This window comes from Vigna umbellata, chromosome 2 (genome assembly GCF_029865625.1).
Source record: "Vigna umbellata cultivar VRB3 chromosome 2, Vumbellata_1.0, whole genome shotgun sequence".
Lineage (NCBI taxonomy): Eukaryota > Viridiplantae > Streptophyta > Magnoliopsida > Fabales > Fabaceae > Vigna > Vigna umbellata.
Window position 1 is genome coordinate 3,478,797 of NC_142166.1, and position 18,083 is coordinate 3,496,879.

The 18,083-nt window shown below is 35.0% G+C and overlaps 2 protein-coding genes across 3 annotated transcripts; one reads left to right on the plus strand and one right to left on the minus strand.

The window, feature by feature from the left end:
• Positions 1–572: 572 nt before the first annotated feature.
• On the plus strand, positions 573–9,623 carry LOC124826805 (kinesin-like protein KIN-13A). Its single transcript, XM_047299744.2, has 13 exons — positions 573–792; positions 885–1,114; positions 1,628–1,849; positions 2,668–2,859; positions 3,372–3,476; positions 3,601–3,678; positions 3,856–3,937; positions 5,176–5,338; positions 5,672–6,001; positions 7,360–7,578; positions 7,692–8,508; positions 8,678–8,743; positions 9,093–9,623. Exons 2-13 carry the CDS (start codon positions 950–952, stop codon positions 9,276–9,278), a joined length of 2,625 nt encoding a protein of 874 aa, XP_047155700.2. The 5' UTR covers positions 573–792; positions 885–949; the 3' UTR covers positions 9,279–9,623.
• Positions 9,624–11,074: 1,451 nt separating this feature from the next.
• ESD4 (Cysteine proteinases superfamily protein) lies at positions 11,075–17,906 on the minus strand. 2 transcript variants are annotated; one of them, XM_047299747.2, is made up of 9 exons: positions 17,083–17,904; positions 16,626–16,708; positions 16,460–16,553; positions 16,221–16,319; positions 15,037–15,129; positions 14,823–14,942; positions 13,228–13,331; positions 12,348–12,420; positions 11,075–11,541 (listed from the first exon to the last, which is right to left on the minus strand). In XM_047299747.2, the coding sequence occupies exons 1-9, from the start codon at positions 17,749–17,751 to the stop codon at positions 11,479–11,481; spliced, it is 1,398 nt and encodes a 465-aa protein (XP_047155703.1). In that variant the 5' UTR covers positions 17,752–17,904; the 3' UTR covers positions 11,075–11,478. The 2 variants fall into 2 exon arrangements, 1 of the variants encoding a protein (XP_047155703.1); XR_007027897.2 differs by lacking the exon at positions 11,075–11,541 and adding an exon at positions 13,494–13,542 and having other exon boundaries at positions 12,347–12,420; positions 17,083–17,906.
• Between the last annotated feature and the right edge of the window lie 177 nt (positions 17,907–18,083).

Below are 18,083 nucleotides of genomic sequence, written 5' to 3' on the forward strand. Positions count from 1 at the left end.
TCAAAAGTAAATCCGTAAGGGTTTGGCCCAAAACAGACAATATCTCTTCAGTGTGGAGATATGTGTATATCAAACCTAAAGAGTTTGACCCAAAGTGAATAATATCTTACCAATGGAGATATGTGTATATCGAACCTCCCAACGTCAATTTTCATTATATCATGATTTTGTTTTCTGGTTTATACCAGACGGCAAAACGTATAACCCAATTTTTTTACTCACCTACTTTGACACTTTTCACCCATTTCTTGAAATATTCTCTGCAGAAATGTGATGAAATCATCCTTTAAAAGAACAAAAGTGAAGAATAATGATAATAAGCACGAAGGAAAGTAGGCACCAGCCAAAAAGAGAATGAAAAAGAGGTTGTAAAGTAAGATAGTTGAGGTGCGTTTGTTTGATTAATTATTTCCAATTATGCATGTAGGTGGTGAAATAAAAGGGTGGGAGAGTGGGAGGGCATATCAGACATTTCCAAACCTTTCGGTAAAAGCAGCACGAGCCAGTTAGTTCAACGTAGCCGTTTTATAGATTTGAAAATTAGACGATTATCATTATTAAATTATGATATTTAATGTTTTATTAATCTCCAAAATTTCCATTCAGAGGGTTTCTCTCTCTTCTTCTCGCTCGCATTCTCCTTCTTCCGCCATAATCGCCCAAGCAAGTGGAATCAAATTCGTCGCGCTCACTCCTTCCAACGACGCCGTTTCAGATCTGAATCGCCGCCGTTTCGGAGATCCACAGTGCCGGCATTCTCCGTTCAATTCACGCACCTTTCATGCTCTTCGCGTGAGCCTCGTCGTTTTATCTCTTTTCATTTTCGTTTCGATTTCTTTTGTTGCTATCGTGGTCCTGATTTCAACGATTCGTTCGGTGTGCAGCTCGTGCGCACAGATCTTGAAAATTGGCGCCTCAACGACGTTCGCAGCGCCACGCGAGTGGCCAGATGCCGCAGGGCAATGCCGCCGCCGCCGCACTGTTAGACCACGGCGGCGATGCTGGAGACGCCGTCATGGCGCGGTGGCTCCAGTCCGCCGGCTTGCAGCATCTCGCCTCTCCTCTAGCTTCTACCGCCATCGATCATCGCCTCCTCCCCAACCTTCTCATGCAGGTGGTGCTTAACCGCATCGTCAGCGTCTTTGATTTTGCAGTGTCTCGATGTTTAATTTAATTTCTGTTAGTTGAGATGATTCCGTGTATAATACTCAGCGTTTTGTTTTCTTCTTTTGTTTAGAAGGTGTTAACTAGCGTATCACGCTATTGCTGCTTGATTTATTTGTTTATTTTTTTGATAATTTTTTGTTATTATTTATATTTTGTTATTTTTTTTGTTTGCTCTTTGCTTGATAAAGGGGAGTTTGGTTGACTATGCGTGTCGTAAGGTTTTTTCCTGTTTTGGATGAGTTTGAGTAAGTTGAAATTTTGTAGTACTTGCTTGTAGGTTATATTACTCTATATGATTCTTCAGCTGTCCTGCATTTTGAGGGGTGATTATGGTACGGTCTTATTTTAGTTAGAAGCATGCATTGAGTGCGCAGTATGGGTTGAATTTGCTAAATTTTGTTTGTTCTTATTTATGATGGTAGTTCACGAGGTGACAAAGATGATTGTGATGTTCTTGTAGGGTTATGGAGCACAGTCTGCTGAGGAGAAGCAGAGGCTTTTGAAGTTGATGAGAAACCTCAATTTTAATGGGGAGTCTGGTTCAGAGCCATATACGCCCACCGCCCAATCTTTAGGTGGAGTGGCTGGGTCGGATGGGTTTTATTCTCCTGAGTTCAGGGGCGATTTTGGAGCCGGGCTTTTGGATCTTCATGCTATGGACGATACAGAGCTTTTGTCTGAGGTATGGATATGATTTGGTGTATCATATCATAATGGTCTGTTCATTCATCTAAGCCAATCGACTTAGTTTGGTTCAAGTACTATTACCATAGTTTATTGGGAAAGTATCTTCAACATGTGATTTTGACACGTTGTCATATCTATGTATTGGATAAAATAGATCATGCTACTTTCTAGTTCGTTATGAAAACTCTAGGTTTGTTGATGGGTAAAATCCTAGGTAATAGAACCAGTAATTCAGACAGTAATGATGAATCTGAATGTCTGAACAAATTTAGAACTTTTGTTTCAGTTATTTGTTTTAGTTGTGCATGTTTACTTTCGGGATCCCTTTACCTTGTATTCGTGCATTTATCTTAACTTTCTTTGAGTAGTAATGCATGGTAGTGTCTGGCCAGTGGGCTTCTGTTTTCTGTTAGGTTGGCATTTGGGTTAAGAATATTCTTTTTGTTTACACTTTTAATTACAAGAGCGTCACATCAAAATTTTGTTTATATAAGAGTGAAAACAAACATAAAAATTATTTTTTCAAACTAAATGAACTCTCTGTTTTAGGAGCTTTTAGCTTCTACTTTTGGTCTGTTTCTTTATTCCAAATCCCAAGATCTAAGAATACATTACACAAAAAAATTAATTCAATAACTAATTTTTTAGCTTGAAAAAATTTTAGAATTACCAAAAAGCTTTAACTTTTTAAACCTCTTAATTTTAACTTCAGCTTTAAAATAGCTTTCACCTGCTATAAAAGTCATGTCGGACACTACCTAAGCATTTTTATTTGGATGTATTTGTTGTCCTAATTCTTTTCGTTGTTTTCAGCATGTAGTTTCAGAACCTTTTGAGCCATCGCCTTTCATGCCTGGAGATGCTAGAGTATTTGAAGACGATTTTTATCCAATTAACAACAAACTGGAAAGTGGGGAAGCAGATGCTGACACATCAATTTCCGTACCAATCAATGAAAAAGAGTATAGCACAAGGGAAAACAGTGTTGCTAAAATTAGAGTTGTGGTATGTCAAAATTTCATAGACATAACTTCATCTTTTATGTCTATAGCATAACTTCATCTTTTATGCATGAATTTCTTATTTTTCGTGTGCTGCCTTGGGGACTTAACATGCATAGAGTACATTTTTGAAGTTTGATTTCTGTCCTCCATTCCCCTACCATTTTCTCTACTGATTCTATCAAATTAATTAATTGGACACCTGTATATATTAAATTAGAGTGCGCTCATGATGTACACTGTCGTAAGGCAAATGTCATCTTTTTTCTCTTTTAATTTCAATTCCCTTGACTTAATTGGACATATCTTATGTATATTGTCAATTTCTCTTAAATATTATCCATACATTGTCTATAATTTTAAACAGTTCTCCCTTAAATAACTTTCTTTCATTTTGTAATTTTAAAGTTTACTTGATTTAAAAATATTCGAGCTAGCATTAGATACTTGATAGATAAGAAGTTCAACTTGATTCTTTAAGATTCGAATTTATTGTTTTTTGATGCATGTTTTTAGGTACGCAAAAGACCATTAAACAAGAAGGAGCTAGCTAAGAAGGAGGATGATATTGTAACTGTATCTGACAATGCATATTTGACAGTCCATGAACCCAAACTAAAGGTTTGTTTAGATATTGGATTTAAGCCTTATATTCCATTGAAATAAAGGTTGAATTTTATCTTTTTATTTATATTCTCATTTTATTTACTGCTACGAGATCTGATTGTTCTATCATGATGAAAAGGTTGATTTGACAGCTTATGTGGAGAAGCATGAGTTTTGTTTTGATGCTGTGCTTGATGAGCATGTTGCCAATGATGAAGTAAGACTTAATCCTGTCCTAGACTAAATTGTTATTTAATAACATATTTAGGTATTTTGACACCGTCTGTTGATTTCTTTGTTTTTGGTGGAATTTGAGGTTTTGTGAAAGTAAATGATTGTCTCTGTCTTGGTCTTTATTTGCTTGATTTATGACGTGATCGGTTTATAATGACAGGTATACCGAACTACTGTTGAACCAATTATTCCTACAATTTTCGAGCGAACCAAAGCTACCTGTTTCGCTTATGGTCAGACAGGTAAAAGGAATTTGTATGCTATTGATGTTATACTAGTACCAAACTATTAGTTACGAGTTTCACATTTCAAAGGTTTTAGCTTTTCATATCATCTATCTATGTGTTTCTTTTTGGGTTTAAATTTAGTAGTTTTTGTTTATACTTTATAGTATTCTATGCTGGTTGTCAGTGTGAGAATCCAGTGAACAAGGGAGGAATGCAGTTCTTTGTCTATTTTTGGGAGGGGAAGAGTGTAATGTTGTTCCTAGCTGGCATATGTGTTTATGGCCTCTAAATTCAACATCTAAAATATTATTATTGTTGAGATACTCGATGACAAAATTTTTGACCAATGTAGTCCTTCTATAGTTTAGAAAGTTTCCAACTTATGAATCTGATTTTGTTTGGTTAAATTAAAACAGGTGAAAAATCTAAAAAATGGTATCAAAGTGTATCCTAAAAGTATGAAGCGGTGTGGTGTTAGAAATTGTTTTAGTTACAATCACCTCTGACCTGCCTTAATTGAGGCCTATCTGATCTGCCATTATTGTAGGCTCAAGACTCGGGTAATTTGGTCCACATCAGTTAGAGATATGATCAATGTAGCCCTTGTAAGACTTGGTTAGTTCTTACAAATTGTTTTGTGGGGTTGAGTAAGTAGTAAGGCCAAATTCTAAGAATTCCAATATGTAAAATGCTCATTTGTTAATGGGGAAATCATGGAGTTTCAGTTATAGAGGAAGGACATTGATAGAAGAGTAGAATCCGGATAATATTCTCTTCTGTATGGTGATTTGTTACATTGTGGTGATAAAGTCTAAGGCACTAACCCATTTTATACTAATCATAATAACTAAATAAGAAAAAAAATCATGAAATACATGGAAATAAGGAAACCAAGGATATAAGGAAACTAAGCCTAATAGATGTTAAGGAAATATGGAAACTATTCCTAAGGGATAATATAAGACACTCCCAAAATATAGTCAACATTTTCTTATATTGTAACAGTTCAGAGGGTTGGAAGATATTAATGGCCCTGCTGTAGATACAGTTGATATTTTGCATCCAGTGATAGATGAGATTATGCTTTAAATTGAGTGTTTGAAATTTATCCTGAAAATAATTTTTAAATAAAACTGTATTCGTATTTGTCTTCAGCATATAAGAATGTTCATTTCATGTTCCATTGATATGCTTGATCCTCAAGCAGCTACCACACCTTTTTTATTGTGATGCTCATAATGCTTTGCTTTCAGGAAGTGGCAAAACATACACAATGCAACCCTTACCACTCAGAGCTGCTGAAGACCTTGTTCGACAATTGCATCAGCCAGTTTACCGGAACCAGAGATTTAAATTGTGGCTCAGCTATTTTGAGATATATGGAGGAAAGCTTTATGATCTTCTTAGTGAAAGAAAGTAGGTATTCAATCTTTTATACAAATACGCTGGGTATGCCTTTTGTATAAGTTCTTTATATATTGATATGGGGCTTAATTAGGAGACAACATTTTTAACGTTTGCGTTGAGGGTTCAGTTGCTTTACTAAAGAACTGTTCTAATATCAAGTATGAATCTAACTTTATCCTATATCCTGTATTCATTTTTCTCTGTTACTGGCCCCCATATGTGGATGTATTATCTTATCTATGTAGATTAGTACTTCTACCTCCATGTTTTACTTTCTCTTTGGTTTACAGTGTTAATGTATTGTTGAATGGTTGTATTTATTTTATTACTATATATGAATAGGAAACTTTGTATGAGGGAAGATGGACGACAGCAGGTTTGCATTGTAGGACTGCAAGAATTTGAAGTTTCTGATGTGCAAATTGTCAAAGAATTCATTGAAAGGGGAAATGCTGCAAGAAGTACAGGATCCACTGGTGCAAATGAGGAGTCCTCCAGGTCACATGCTATCTTACAACTGGTTGTAAAGAAACACAATGAAGTGAAAGAGAGTAAGCGAAACAATGATGGGAATGAGGCAAGAAGTGGGAAGGTTGTGGGGAAAATTTCTTTTATTGATCTTGCTGGAAGTGAACGAGGTGCTGACACTACTGATAATGATCGTCAGACACGGTACTTCTGCATTTAAATTAATTGCTTAATTTTTAAACTCTTGAAAAAAAAATTGAATTGCTTGATAAGACTACTCTTAGAATTTGGGTTTATAACCTAACTCAGCTTCACAAAACTTACTGATGAGGTCTGTCAATCTTGTAAGCTCTTTTTAAGTCATATATCTAATTGATGTTGGATTAAACACCATCCTTAATGCAACTAAGGCAATCTTCAAAGAGGTTGACATTTTTTCAACACTACCCTCCTACCAGCCTGGTGGGTGGAAAATGCCAATTACCCAACTAATTGCTCAGGACATGTCTCTAAATACAATTCAATTAATGCAAGCTAGGGTTGAACACGATGAAGGTGTTAGGCCAACAACTCTACAATAGTCTTTGCTTGAAGAATTTTTTAAGAACTCATTCACTACATATTGACAATTCGCTGCATCTTCTGAATTTTTGGGTGTGGTATTAAAATGGATCAATATCGAATGTAAGTCAATGGACTATTCCACTTAGTGGATTAATCTTTTAAGTTGGGTTTTCATCACGTGCTTAAGTTAATGGCTTAGGCAGAAGTGCCTCATGACTTAAGTAACACATTCTTTGGGACTCAACTCCTCCATCCCTTTGAAGGGTCTATGTCCAGGGCAACTTCACTTTATAGACACCGACTCAACATCTCCTGCTACATCACTCACCTATTACTATGTGGTGTATTGCACCTTAAACTGCCTATATGTATAGCCCTTCTAGAGGTTAAATTTTAAACGGAATCACCCAGGGGGAGCCTAGCCCGAAAGAGTAGTAATTCATTAGGCGGAGGGGCTCAAGATGTGAGACTCACAAGAACACTTTATATCCACTTAACACGTGAGGAAAATCAATCCAAAGGACAGGTCCTCAAGTGGGAGGGTCTCATTTTTAAGTGCCACATAAAGCTCCCTTCTTAAATGTGAGAACCAAAAGAAAATTACGCATGTATTCTTAGTCTCGTTTAGAATTTTGAGTCATTATTTTCTTGTGTTTCATACTTTCAAACTGGATTTAATAGTATAGTTTGTCATGTTGCACAAAAAACTATATCTAGATGACAGTTGAGGCCCAAATGCTTAAATTTTAAAACATTGATGCTAGGAATCTACAGGTGGCCTCCTTCCAGGATAGATTTGTAAAATTTTAGATAATGCAGAATTACTTTACAAATATAAACCAAATGTACAAACATCTTGGCTGCTGTTAATGTATTTTTAGCATGTTGTCTTGATGTAACTACTGAAAACAATATTTCATCCACTCTTTCTGATCAAGAACTTTTTATTATATTAACTATCAATTTACTCTGCAATTTTTCATCTATCACTGCTATAGGATTGAAGGAGCGGAAATCAACAAGAGCCTTTTGGCTTTGAAGGAGTGCATCCGTGCTTTAGACAATGATCAAATTCATATTCCATTTCGGGGAAGTAAACTCACAGAAGTGCTTCGGGACTCCTTTGTCGGTAACTCAAAGACTGTAATGATCTCCTGTATATCTCCGGGTGCTGGATCTTGTGAACACACGCTTAATACCTTGAGATATGCAGATCGGTATGTGTTTGTTATGTGCTCTAACATATTGTTTCGTAGCATGGTCCCTCCTTTTTTTTTTTTGTGCACATTCATTTTTTATTATACTAACTATTCTATCATAATGTGAACAGAGTTAAAAGTCTGTCCAAAAGTGGGAATCCTAGAAAAGACCAGGTTCTGAATCCTGCTCCACAAACCAATAAGGAGATTTCATCCACATCATCTATTCCAGCTAGTGCTGGTGCAGAGGATTTTATCCATCAACGTCAAGAGAAAACAATGGACATAGGCAGGAAATTTGTTGAAAGGGAAAATTCTTCGTACAGCTCTGCTGCTACTGCTGTTGACAAACAGCCGTTAAGTTTTTCTTCAAGTTATCTATCAAATGGGCGAGAGGAGAAAGGCTTGCCTTCTGCTTCATTGGACCGGGATAGGTTTGAACTGAAGAACTCGTATGGTGACTCCACCAGTCAAAAGATGAACTCTTACTCACAAATTGATACAGGTGAGAAATTGCAAAAGGTGTCTCCGCCACGCAGAAAAGGGTCTAAGGATGAAAAATCTGAAAGGCCTGCAAATTGGATGAAAAGGGATGCCAATGGTTCTGATCCCTTCACTACAAGCTCCAAGCAGCAGAGCACGGGGAACTATAGCACTGTGTCTAAGGATGAAAAGTCTGATAGGCCTTCAAACTGGATGAAAAGGGATTCCAGCAGTTCTGATCTTTTCACTACAAGCTCCAAACAGCAGAGCACAGGGAATAATGTATCTAAGGATGAAAAATCTGAAAGGCCAGCAAACTGGATGAAAAGGGATGCCAGCAACTCTGGTATGTTCTCTACAAGCTCCAAGCAGCCGAGCACAGGGAACTATAACAATATTACGACTGGATCCAGGCCTTATGAAGGAGAATCCTCTCCTAACGGGAATATCAATGCAGTACTTGAGGTTTGTCAAATATATGGAATTACTTATTCTTTATCAAATTTTACTTGAACAATGAACTTGTTTGTGCTGGTTTTGTTCAACCCATATAACTGAACTTGTGCGATAAAGTTTCTATTGTTATATAAACTCGTTTATGGTGTCTGTTTAATTCTTTATTGTATTTGTGCAGGAGGAAGAAGCACTCATTGCTGCTCATAGGAAGGAAATTGAGGATACAATGGAGATTGTTCGTGAAGTGAGTTATTACATGTTTTTTTTAGAGATAATTTGAAGTTTTGAAATTCTATTTCTAATTGAATTTATCATTTCACTGTAGAAGTTAAGTTTTTGTGCTGCGATTTGTCATTTTTCATTTTTTCACCTTGACAAGTACTTGTATGCTTTTTCATTTTTTTTAACTTAATTTATAGAATAGTAAAAGGAAAATTATAGTGCCTTGACATGAACTGTGTGTGTGTGTGTTTTTGTTTTCCTTTTTTTACTTGTAAAATTTATAAAATAGTAAAAATGAAAATTGGTGAAAATGTTAATTTTCAGGTGACTTTTGACAATTTATCATTTTGTGCTCATGTTTTGGTTTCTAGGAAATGAAACTCCTGGCAGAAGTGGACCAACCGGGAAGCCTTATTGACAACTATGTAACCCAATTGAGTTTTGTGCTTTCTCGCAAAGCAGCAGGTCTGGTGGGTCTTCAAGCTCGTCTTGCAAGATTCCAACATCGACTAAAAGAGCAGGAGATTCTAAGTAGAAAAAGAGTACCGCGTCAGTAAGAGACTTCCTCGCTTTCTCTTGTTCAACCTCATCTGCATTCTCGTGCTTGTTAGCTAAATAGTTGAAAGGTTTTGTTTGAGATAAGCAAAAATCTTTTGGTGAATATGTTCTAATTGAGTTTACTTACATGTATATGCCCTTGTGTGAGTCGTGTGACTTTTGGGCCACTTCATGCCTTTGCAAATTTGGTGTAATCTATGTAGGTTATCTGGGCCGTTGTTATAAAAGCCACAAAAAGGTTTGTCTGCCCCTAAATTTTTAGTTTGAGGGCAAAGTGAAAATAAAAATAGAATTTGATATGCAGATTCAAAATTAATGCGTTTAAATATTTCTTACTTTCTACCCATCCGGAATATTTCTTACGTATTCATTTTCAAGCTCAGGGGATGCAATTATACGTATCGCGAGACATGAAAGTGCGGAGAATTATTGCATGGTCCGTAAACTGTATAAGATAATGTGTGGAATGCATTCGGTATATTTGGTGTAGTGAGGTTTACAAGTGAAAGATGGAAAATTTAGGCTTGTTATTAATTTAAAAAGCTTTAATAAATTTATCGATCTTGCACTTCGTAATTCAATCTTGAAGATTTTAGGCAAGAGTTGCACTTCGTAACAGTTTTGTATGATTTGCATGCATTTCCTGTTTAGACCTACTTTTGTATTTCTTCATATATTTTTTTTCCTTTTAGGGCACTGGTAAGCTTTCTGTATGTAGGTTATTTGAACCTTCGGTGAGAACATGAAGATTTGGGATCCTTTGGGGAGACTTGGAGACCTTTGTAAACAGGAGAGTCTATTTGAAAAAGTTTGGTAGCGATATTATCATTAATATGATAAAGGACTCGAAGAAAATGTATGATGGTCGCGAGGGTGACACCTTGTGAGTGTACAAAACACGTTCACCTTCTTTAATGTAGTTTAACAAAGATTTTAACATTAATATGGCCTGAACAAATTTTAAATTGTACAACTTAAAATACATATTTGCGCAAGCTAAAAGTATATTATTAATTACATAATTCGGTAGTAATACTTAAACATTCTGGATTTAGTTATCTAGAGATATTCAAGATTTTATAATCTTTGGATCTTAAAACATTATCAATCGTACAATTTGGTATATGTTTTCAAATTGCACAATTTGGAATATAGATTAAACTTTTAGGAGTGCTAGATGGGTAGACCATTATCGTGGTTCAAGATACAGGAATTTTACTCTCCTTTTCAAATTCAACATCGGTTAGATTTCTCACCTTTATTTCCTTTGGAAGTTCTAACATGTGTACTGTACTACTTTTCTAGAATTGAGGTTTAATTATTTATGGCTAATTTGAATTAATTGCACTTTTTTTTTCAATTATCCTTTTCATTATTCTCTTATTAATCTTATTAGTATGAGACGCTTATAATTGTCATATTGCATAATTCTATATGCTTAGAGACGAACTGAAAGGTGAACATAATATAACAATAATGTCTTAAGCTCTAAATCACAAGTTTATTAATAAATTAAAGGTAAAAAAGTTTAATTAAACATTTTGGTATCCTGAGAAAGAACAAAAGTTACCTTAGGTTATTTTGCTTTTAATTAAGCATTATATATAAAAAACTATCATCAATTGCAAGAATAAACTCACAAAGGTTGCTTCAGTTCAGTTATTATGTAGTTTCGTTGAGGATTTATCGTGAGAATTCTGGCTCTCATTGTGATTTTATTCGATGATAACCTTCATAGTCATGTCTATAGTTTGTACAACAAATAAGACAATTAAATCAATCAAGGAATCGTTGGTGAATAGCAAAGCTTTGTTATCAATAATTTCATTCTTGTGAAATACGTTTTACAGAAAAGCACAACCGCACAGGAACAAAATGTCCCGTTGATGAACGAGAGCAAAAATAATGGGACTGGGGAAGAAGAAATAACACCTTAACCTTGGAACTATGCCTCATCTTATAATTGACAACCTACTGCACTCTACAATACTATACACTACACACAAGTTGTATCCAAACAAACTCAATAACCAATACATGTATAATTATTTCAGTTTTCAAGAAATATCCAAACAAATTCCTCAACTCTATAATGGTCATTACTAAGACATCGTCAGATGAGAAGGAATTTCAAACAAATACCTTTAACCAAAAATTTCGCGGCAATGTATTGAACGGTTGCCCCAGTCATTCTCTTCCTCATTCAGCTTTCAGTCTCAAGATCTCCTTAGCTGTCCTACGCCGGAAGTAAGGCATGTTTTCCTACAATGAAAACGGGTATTTCAATTCTCAAACAAAATAAATATTTCTTAGAGTTTAATTGCAATTAGTCTCACAGGTATTGCAGCTGTACAATTTTTAGTTCTTCAAATTTCCAATTATATCAGCTGGATCTTCCATATATCTCAAACAATCCTAGTTTCTTAGGTTCTAATGAATTAATTGGGTCTTTCAAATATCAAAATTCACATACTAGGGACATAATATTGATGCTCGAGGGACCCAATTAACACAATTAAAATCAGAGGGGCTAAACACACTGCGGTAACTAGGGGAATAGTTATATTCGTACAGTTAAGATATCTGAACGATAAATGTAATCAAACCATACAAAACTTTATAAGCCATCTCATGAGGCACGAAATAAGCATCAATGAATTTTTGGTGCAGGTTGGGTTTAAATATTTGAAGAATATTGTTTTCTTTACTTTAACTTTGAAAAAAAAAAACGTTCTTTCTTGAAATTTAAGTTTGAATCAAACATGCTAAACAAAATTCTGGGCACGGTACTATCATACTAGGATTTTGTCATGTCATGCACCATATGCAAATATCACCAATTTTAACAGATTTAAAATATTTCAGGCAATTAATTAAAGCAAACATATAACACAGGTGAATTGACCACTAGGTTATTGATTTGGAGAGATTTAAAGCAAGTAATTTCCGTTACTTGATAAATACGAGTTAGATATAAACTTGAGAAAAAGAAAAATATTTCAATTTGACAAAATATATAGAAAATAAAAACAGCTGTCCTGTTATAAATGAAATGCTCCAAGTCCTACCTGGTCAAAATATAGCTCCAGGCCCCTGCTATAAAAGTCCACATATTTGATCATAAAAACCCCACAATCACACCTGTTTAGATAAAAAAAAAAAGAAGTTAGCTTGAACCATTCATATCTGCAACAGATACTGTTTACGGTGTGCAAAGGCAAAGAAGAAAAATAAGGAATAAAAATGGAAAACTCTTAATGTCACAATCTTACGTTGTCGTTCTTTTGAAATTCAAATTAGAGAACTTCATCGGCAGAAATACATATAAAAAATATCTCAAAAATGCAGAAACCTTGTCCACCGAAACCATATTAAGGTCGAGTTTCACTTTCCTAAATTAATAAATTGCCCTAATAAAAGACCACTCTACAGCATTTCCATACTATTGACGACTGATCAGTAACTACCACCAATGATTGAGCTTTTAGAGGAACACAAGACTTAACTTCCATGAAATAAGGCCCTGAGAAATAGGCTTAAAACCAATATATTTCACTTAATAATTTTATTAATCATTCAATAAAGAAACTTTTGTCCCTCTTATTACTCTAATCAGTACATTCTCTAATCAGTACATTTTTCGTATGCACATTTGCTATAGTATTCCACAATAAAATTTTAGTTTAAATTTAAAATTGTATTGAAAATACATTCATTATACAAGGGAAGAAGTTCAAGCAAATAAGAAATAAATTTATATGCTTAAGGTATAAATTGTATTGAAAATATAAATTTATCTGTGAAAGACGGCATACTTGTGGGTTTCTTATTTTAAAAAATGTGTAAAGGCCTACACTTCACTTCATACATCTTCCGTTTTGAAAAACTGGGGGAAAATTCAATAAACTAAACGATCCCATAGAGTGATTTGCAGATCAGAGTACAAACCCATTTTTCTGAACAGGAAGGTCTTTCACAAATTCTTTTTTCCAGGTATTTACACCAATATCTTGTCCATTTTTGTCATTTACTTCATCAGCAAAATATCTAGCCTGACAGACATTAATGAAAAATAATAAGTAACTTAACAATAGCCAACTGTCAAATAAACTCATATCTTTCCTCAGTTCTTACAAAGTAAAGACATAAATATTAAATTTCAAAACTTAGTCACTAAAGCTTAAACTAAAGACAGCACTTGCTACAATGGCTACCTCTGGTGTTTTAAGTGTAAGGCACCAAAGGCTAGACAAAAGCCTGTACCTGACCAAAGCAGCGTGTTAAAAGATTTAAAAACCAACAAGATAAATTGACAATGCGAGTAAACACAGTTTCCATGTCACAACTAAATTTGTTACTTATAGTATATTGAATGTATATTTGACATCCTTAGGAATTAGATTTGTATCTACAGTGTATACAATTATAAATCCATTACCTAAATGTTTAAATTCATATGCCACATACAAACATCTAAAGTATACAAGTTTAAGTAATAATCAAAGTTTAATTTCTATTTGAGTAGTTCAATTTCTAATTTATATTTATTTCCCAATTTCATCTATTAATTTCTTTTGATTTCTCTCTAAGTTGATTTCAAGCAAAGCCTTTACAACAATTGGCGTTCTAGTTTGTAATATACAAATTTTCGATTTCTTATTTTCCTTGCTTATTTGCTTAAACCCACGAAGAATATTCAATCATTTCTTGTAGTCGTTAACAAGTAAACTTCTTTACTTTCTTTTCTAATCCACTGTTTTATTATTAATTACTAAACCAAGGAATTGCAGATGCATGTTTGATCTTTGATCTATACATATGTTGCCAACATCTGACACATTAATTATAGTTTTTGTTTTCGGTTTGAAGGACGTACTTTACCACTTTCCAAAGCCAAAAAGAAAACGTAGAAGGAACTTAGATGGTGGATTGGCATTCAGTTAGAAGCAACTAAATAACAAACACCAGTAAATAGACCAACAAGATTTTAAACCCATCAAACATACCATAATTTCGCTTGGAGTCAAGAAGAAGTTGACTATACAGCTAATTTGGTTTGTTTTGAAATTAAACAGAAATCTACCCACAAGCAATGGATGGCCTATTGAGATATAGACAATTTTCCTTCTTAGGTGACTTGTTGTCTATAATATGAAATAAAATACATCAGCACAAAATTTCCAACTATTGAAAATTAAAATGGAAGGCAAAGTCCAAACTAAAGTAGGAATGGAACTTCAAATCTATTGATATAATTTAAACATGTCTTCCTCATCAAACCTTGATTGAGAACTTAATCAAATCACACACTTTATATATGTAAAAGGGGTTCAATCAAATCACTCTAGCTCCAAAACACCTCACATTGCAAAAAGCACAGTAAAAGGACAAAAATAAAATAAACAAAACAAACCACAAGTTTGGGTTTTCATGAAAAAATATTAAATAATAAAATAAAAAATAGTTCCTACTTTGGTTATAATTAGCATAATAGATCTAGGAATACGGAATTTACAGTTAAATTACTTGAAAAAAAAGTTTACCAGCTTTTCTAGCACAGATCTATCCTCTCCTTTCATTGAGTCAAGATACTGCAATTTCCTATCTTTATTATTGATGACTGCCAAGCACCAATGTATCTCTTGATGGATAGGTACAAATATCTGGTAAGAACAATAAATCAGGTGAAAGTTCAGTACAAAAATCCAATCAAATTTGCTAGAAGCAAAAATGAAAAATTAGTTCCAACATAATTACTTTATCACATTCAAGTAAACTGTATCCCAATTTCCGTTGGCTTGTCCATCTTCTGACAGATTTGAAATCATAACCATTTGGGCCACTTATTAACTGCAATAACATTCAAAATAATAAACACAAGTGGCTGGTCAATATGACTAAATTACAAATATAATAAAATGCATACCATATTAAGACAATCTATTTTTTTCATCTGTGCTTTGGTTCATTATAATATTAATAAGTGCCAAACATAAAGGAATTGCTAATCAGAAGCACTATGATATTGATAGAGTTGCACCTTGGTAGCAATGGCCAAAAGTTCGAATCTCAAAAGAACCTTTTCACATACTAGTAATATAAAAGTAAATGAAAGAAAGAATGTAACAAAACACATCCGAAAGGATGTAAACAGAGAGAGAGATCAGAGTTCCAGTGTGCAAGTTAGCAGGAAACTCCACTAGAGTGTCATGGGTTGGCCACAAGCACACTTTGGGAGCTCTAGGTCAGACAGTAGGCATCAGAGAGAAAAGAAAACCGCATCATTTAGCATTTAAAACAAGTGAGTAGAAAATAAGACCAGATACATAGAAAGGGAGCACATTCCCTAGATTGCCCACCGACCACCCCTCCTTAAACAACTCCAACAGCATCTTAAATTAATTTTCGTTCTATTTCTCTTCAATAAAACAACTCTATTTATCATTGTCTCTTGTCTTCTACTTCTTCTCCCTTTATTTCTTTCCCTTATATCAAAGGTTCTATTTCTTTTCCATTTACCTTCAATAAAATATCTCTATTTCCCACGATCTCTTCTAGTTCGTCTCCCTTTATTTCTTTCCCTCATAACAAACATCCCTTCAATGGGTGAAAAGGAGAAATAGGGATGGGTGTCATATCTAAGCCACTATGCAAATAATGAGTATCTGCAGTCTACCTTTTTCTTCTACGTACACATGTATACATGTTTGTACATAGCACAATATACACAGTTTTGGAGTATCAATCAACTATCGGTATACAAACATAAAAATTTCTAGTTTGAAACAAGATTCAAATGTTAATAATTTCTAGGTCAACAGTAACCAGTGCTTCAAGAGGAGAGAAATTCCCCCCTCGCCTTAGAAATGGTAATCAATCATATGAAAGCAGAATTGTTTTTCTACCTCAACACTAAATAATCACGTGAAGAGTTATCCTACCTTTTTGTAGAAAAAGGTATTGAAAAAATGACATTTCAGAAATTTATGTGACTGTCTTTGTTCCCTCTCCTTCAGCAAAGCTAAATACAAATTTATCACCTGCACAATAAAGGTACATGATCTATCACCGAATTTCATGGTACCAAAATTTCAAATCATGATACAGTTAGATACTAAATTCTTCTCTACTTCAGCAACTCAACAATGGGATAAACAAATAATAACGCAAACAAGTCTACCTCATCATTTAACCATCCAGTTGACCTAAGGCATTGAAACTTTTCTCCCGTAATCTCAATATTAGAATTCTCATGGGTAACCAAGATTGTCCAACTGCAAAAGCAATGAGCTTACATTACAGATTATACTCAACCTCCCACATATAGCCAAATCATAAATTCATACCGGTTGGCAGAGAAGGCACGCTGAACCTCATCTTCTTCCTCACTACTAAGAGCAACAAATGGTTCTTGCAGCGCTTCTGAATCCTGTAAATCATAGCAACACACAGGGTAAATTGACACTAACATTTAACCTGCCTCTCATTCCTCAACCCACCACACCAACTCAACTAACACATTAGTACTAAAATTTAAAATAACTTCCGCATTAGGTTTCAATTTTCTATTTCCTATTTCCACTAATAACTACAACCAGTTGTCACACTTTACGTCCTTCAATTTTCCAAAATTCACACTAAAAATGGAGAAAAAAAAATCTGTAAACCAGAAACAAAAATACAAACAAGAACTGACATTCTTATTCCTACGGAATTATGATAAAAATTAACCACTTCCATAAACAAAACACACCCCACAAAAGATTATTTGTTGCTAAATGCTAAATAAGTAATCATAAAAACCTCCAATTCTTTCTTCGGCCTCAACAAATTAAAATGGTCCCTGCGCTTCTCATTCAGGTCAATCTCAAAATTCAGCCTCTGGAATGTGCCATTTCTCCTCCCAACATCTTCAAGCAACTTCTTATACGCATGAACACTTTCAAGATCAAGCTGCGTCTCAAAATCCCACAACTCCCCTCTACTCGCTACCTTCAATTCCGCATTCCTCAGCTCCGAATCAAACGATAACGTCGACTGCGACTGCTGCTGAACCCTAAACTTGTCACCGTCACCATGCGGCTCTTCCACACTCGAATCCGCACAGGGCTCATCACTCTCCGCGTCCACTACAATCACCTCCTTTCCCTTCTCCACTACAGACCTACATAGCTCCAACGCCGAACGCTTCGCCTTCTCGAACTTCGCGATCAGAACGTTCCCCATGGCATCGCCGGCGCGACTGCTAACCCTAGCAGCGAGTGGAAATTTTGTCGGCCGACACGGTGCGTGAACCTCCCTCGCGAACGGCGCGTGAACCTGCGGATACCGGGAGAGTCGCGCGATGGCGCTGGCGGCGGACGGAACGGGTTTGGTAGATAATTTGGAGCGTTTACGGGAGGAATCTGAATTAGTGAGGTGTACGTTCATGCATTCTTCGGTGCGCTTGCGGTTGTTGGTCATCGCACCCATTGATTGATCGAATTGGAAACGCACAGTGATTGAAGCATGTCCACCGCGTGAATTAGGGGAATTAGGGTTTCTTCTGCGGAAAATCTAAAACCCTAAACAATTTTCGCGGGGTTACGCAGTGACTGTGAGTGAGATTGAGTATAGTGCGGGTTCGTTTGAACGAAGGGGAGTTTTTGTCGTTTTTTGAAATTAAGGATATTAAATTATTTATTACTTTTTTTTTATCTCCCCGAATTGTAGATAATCTAGCACAAAATTCAAAATTTGTCTTTTTATCTTCTTGTAAAGGTAAGGAATTCAGTTCTTAAAATAATTATATGTAATAAATACAT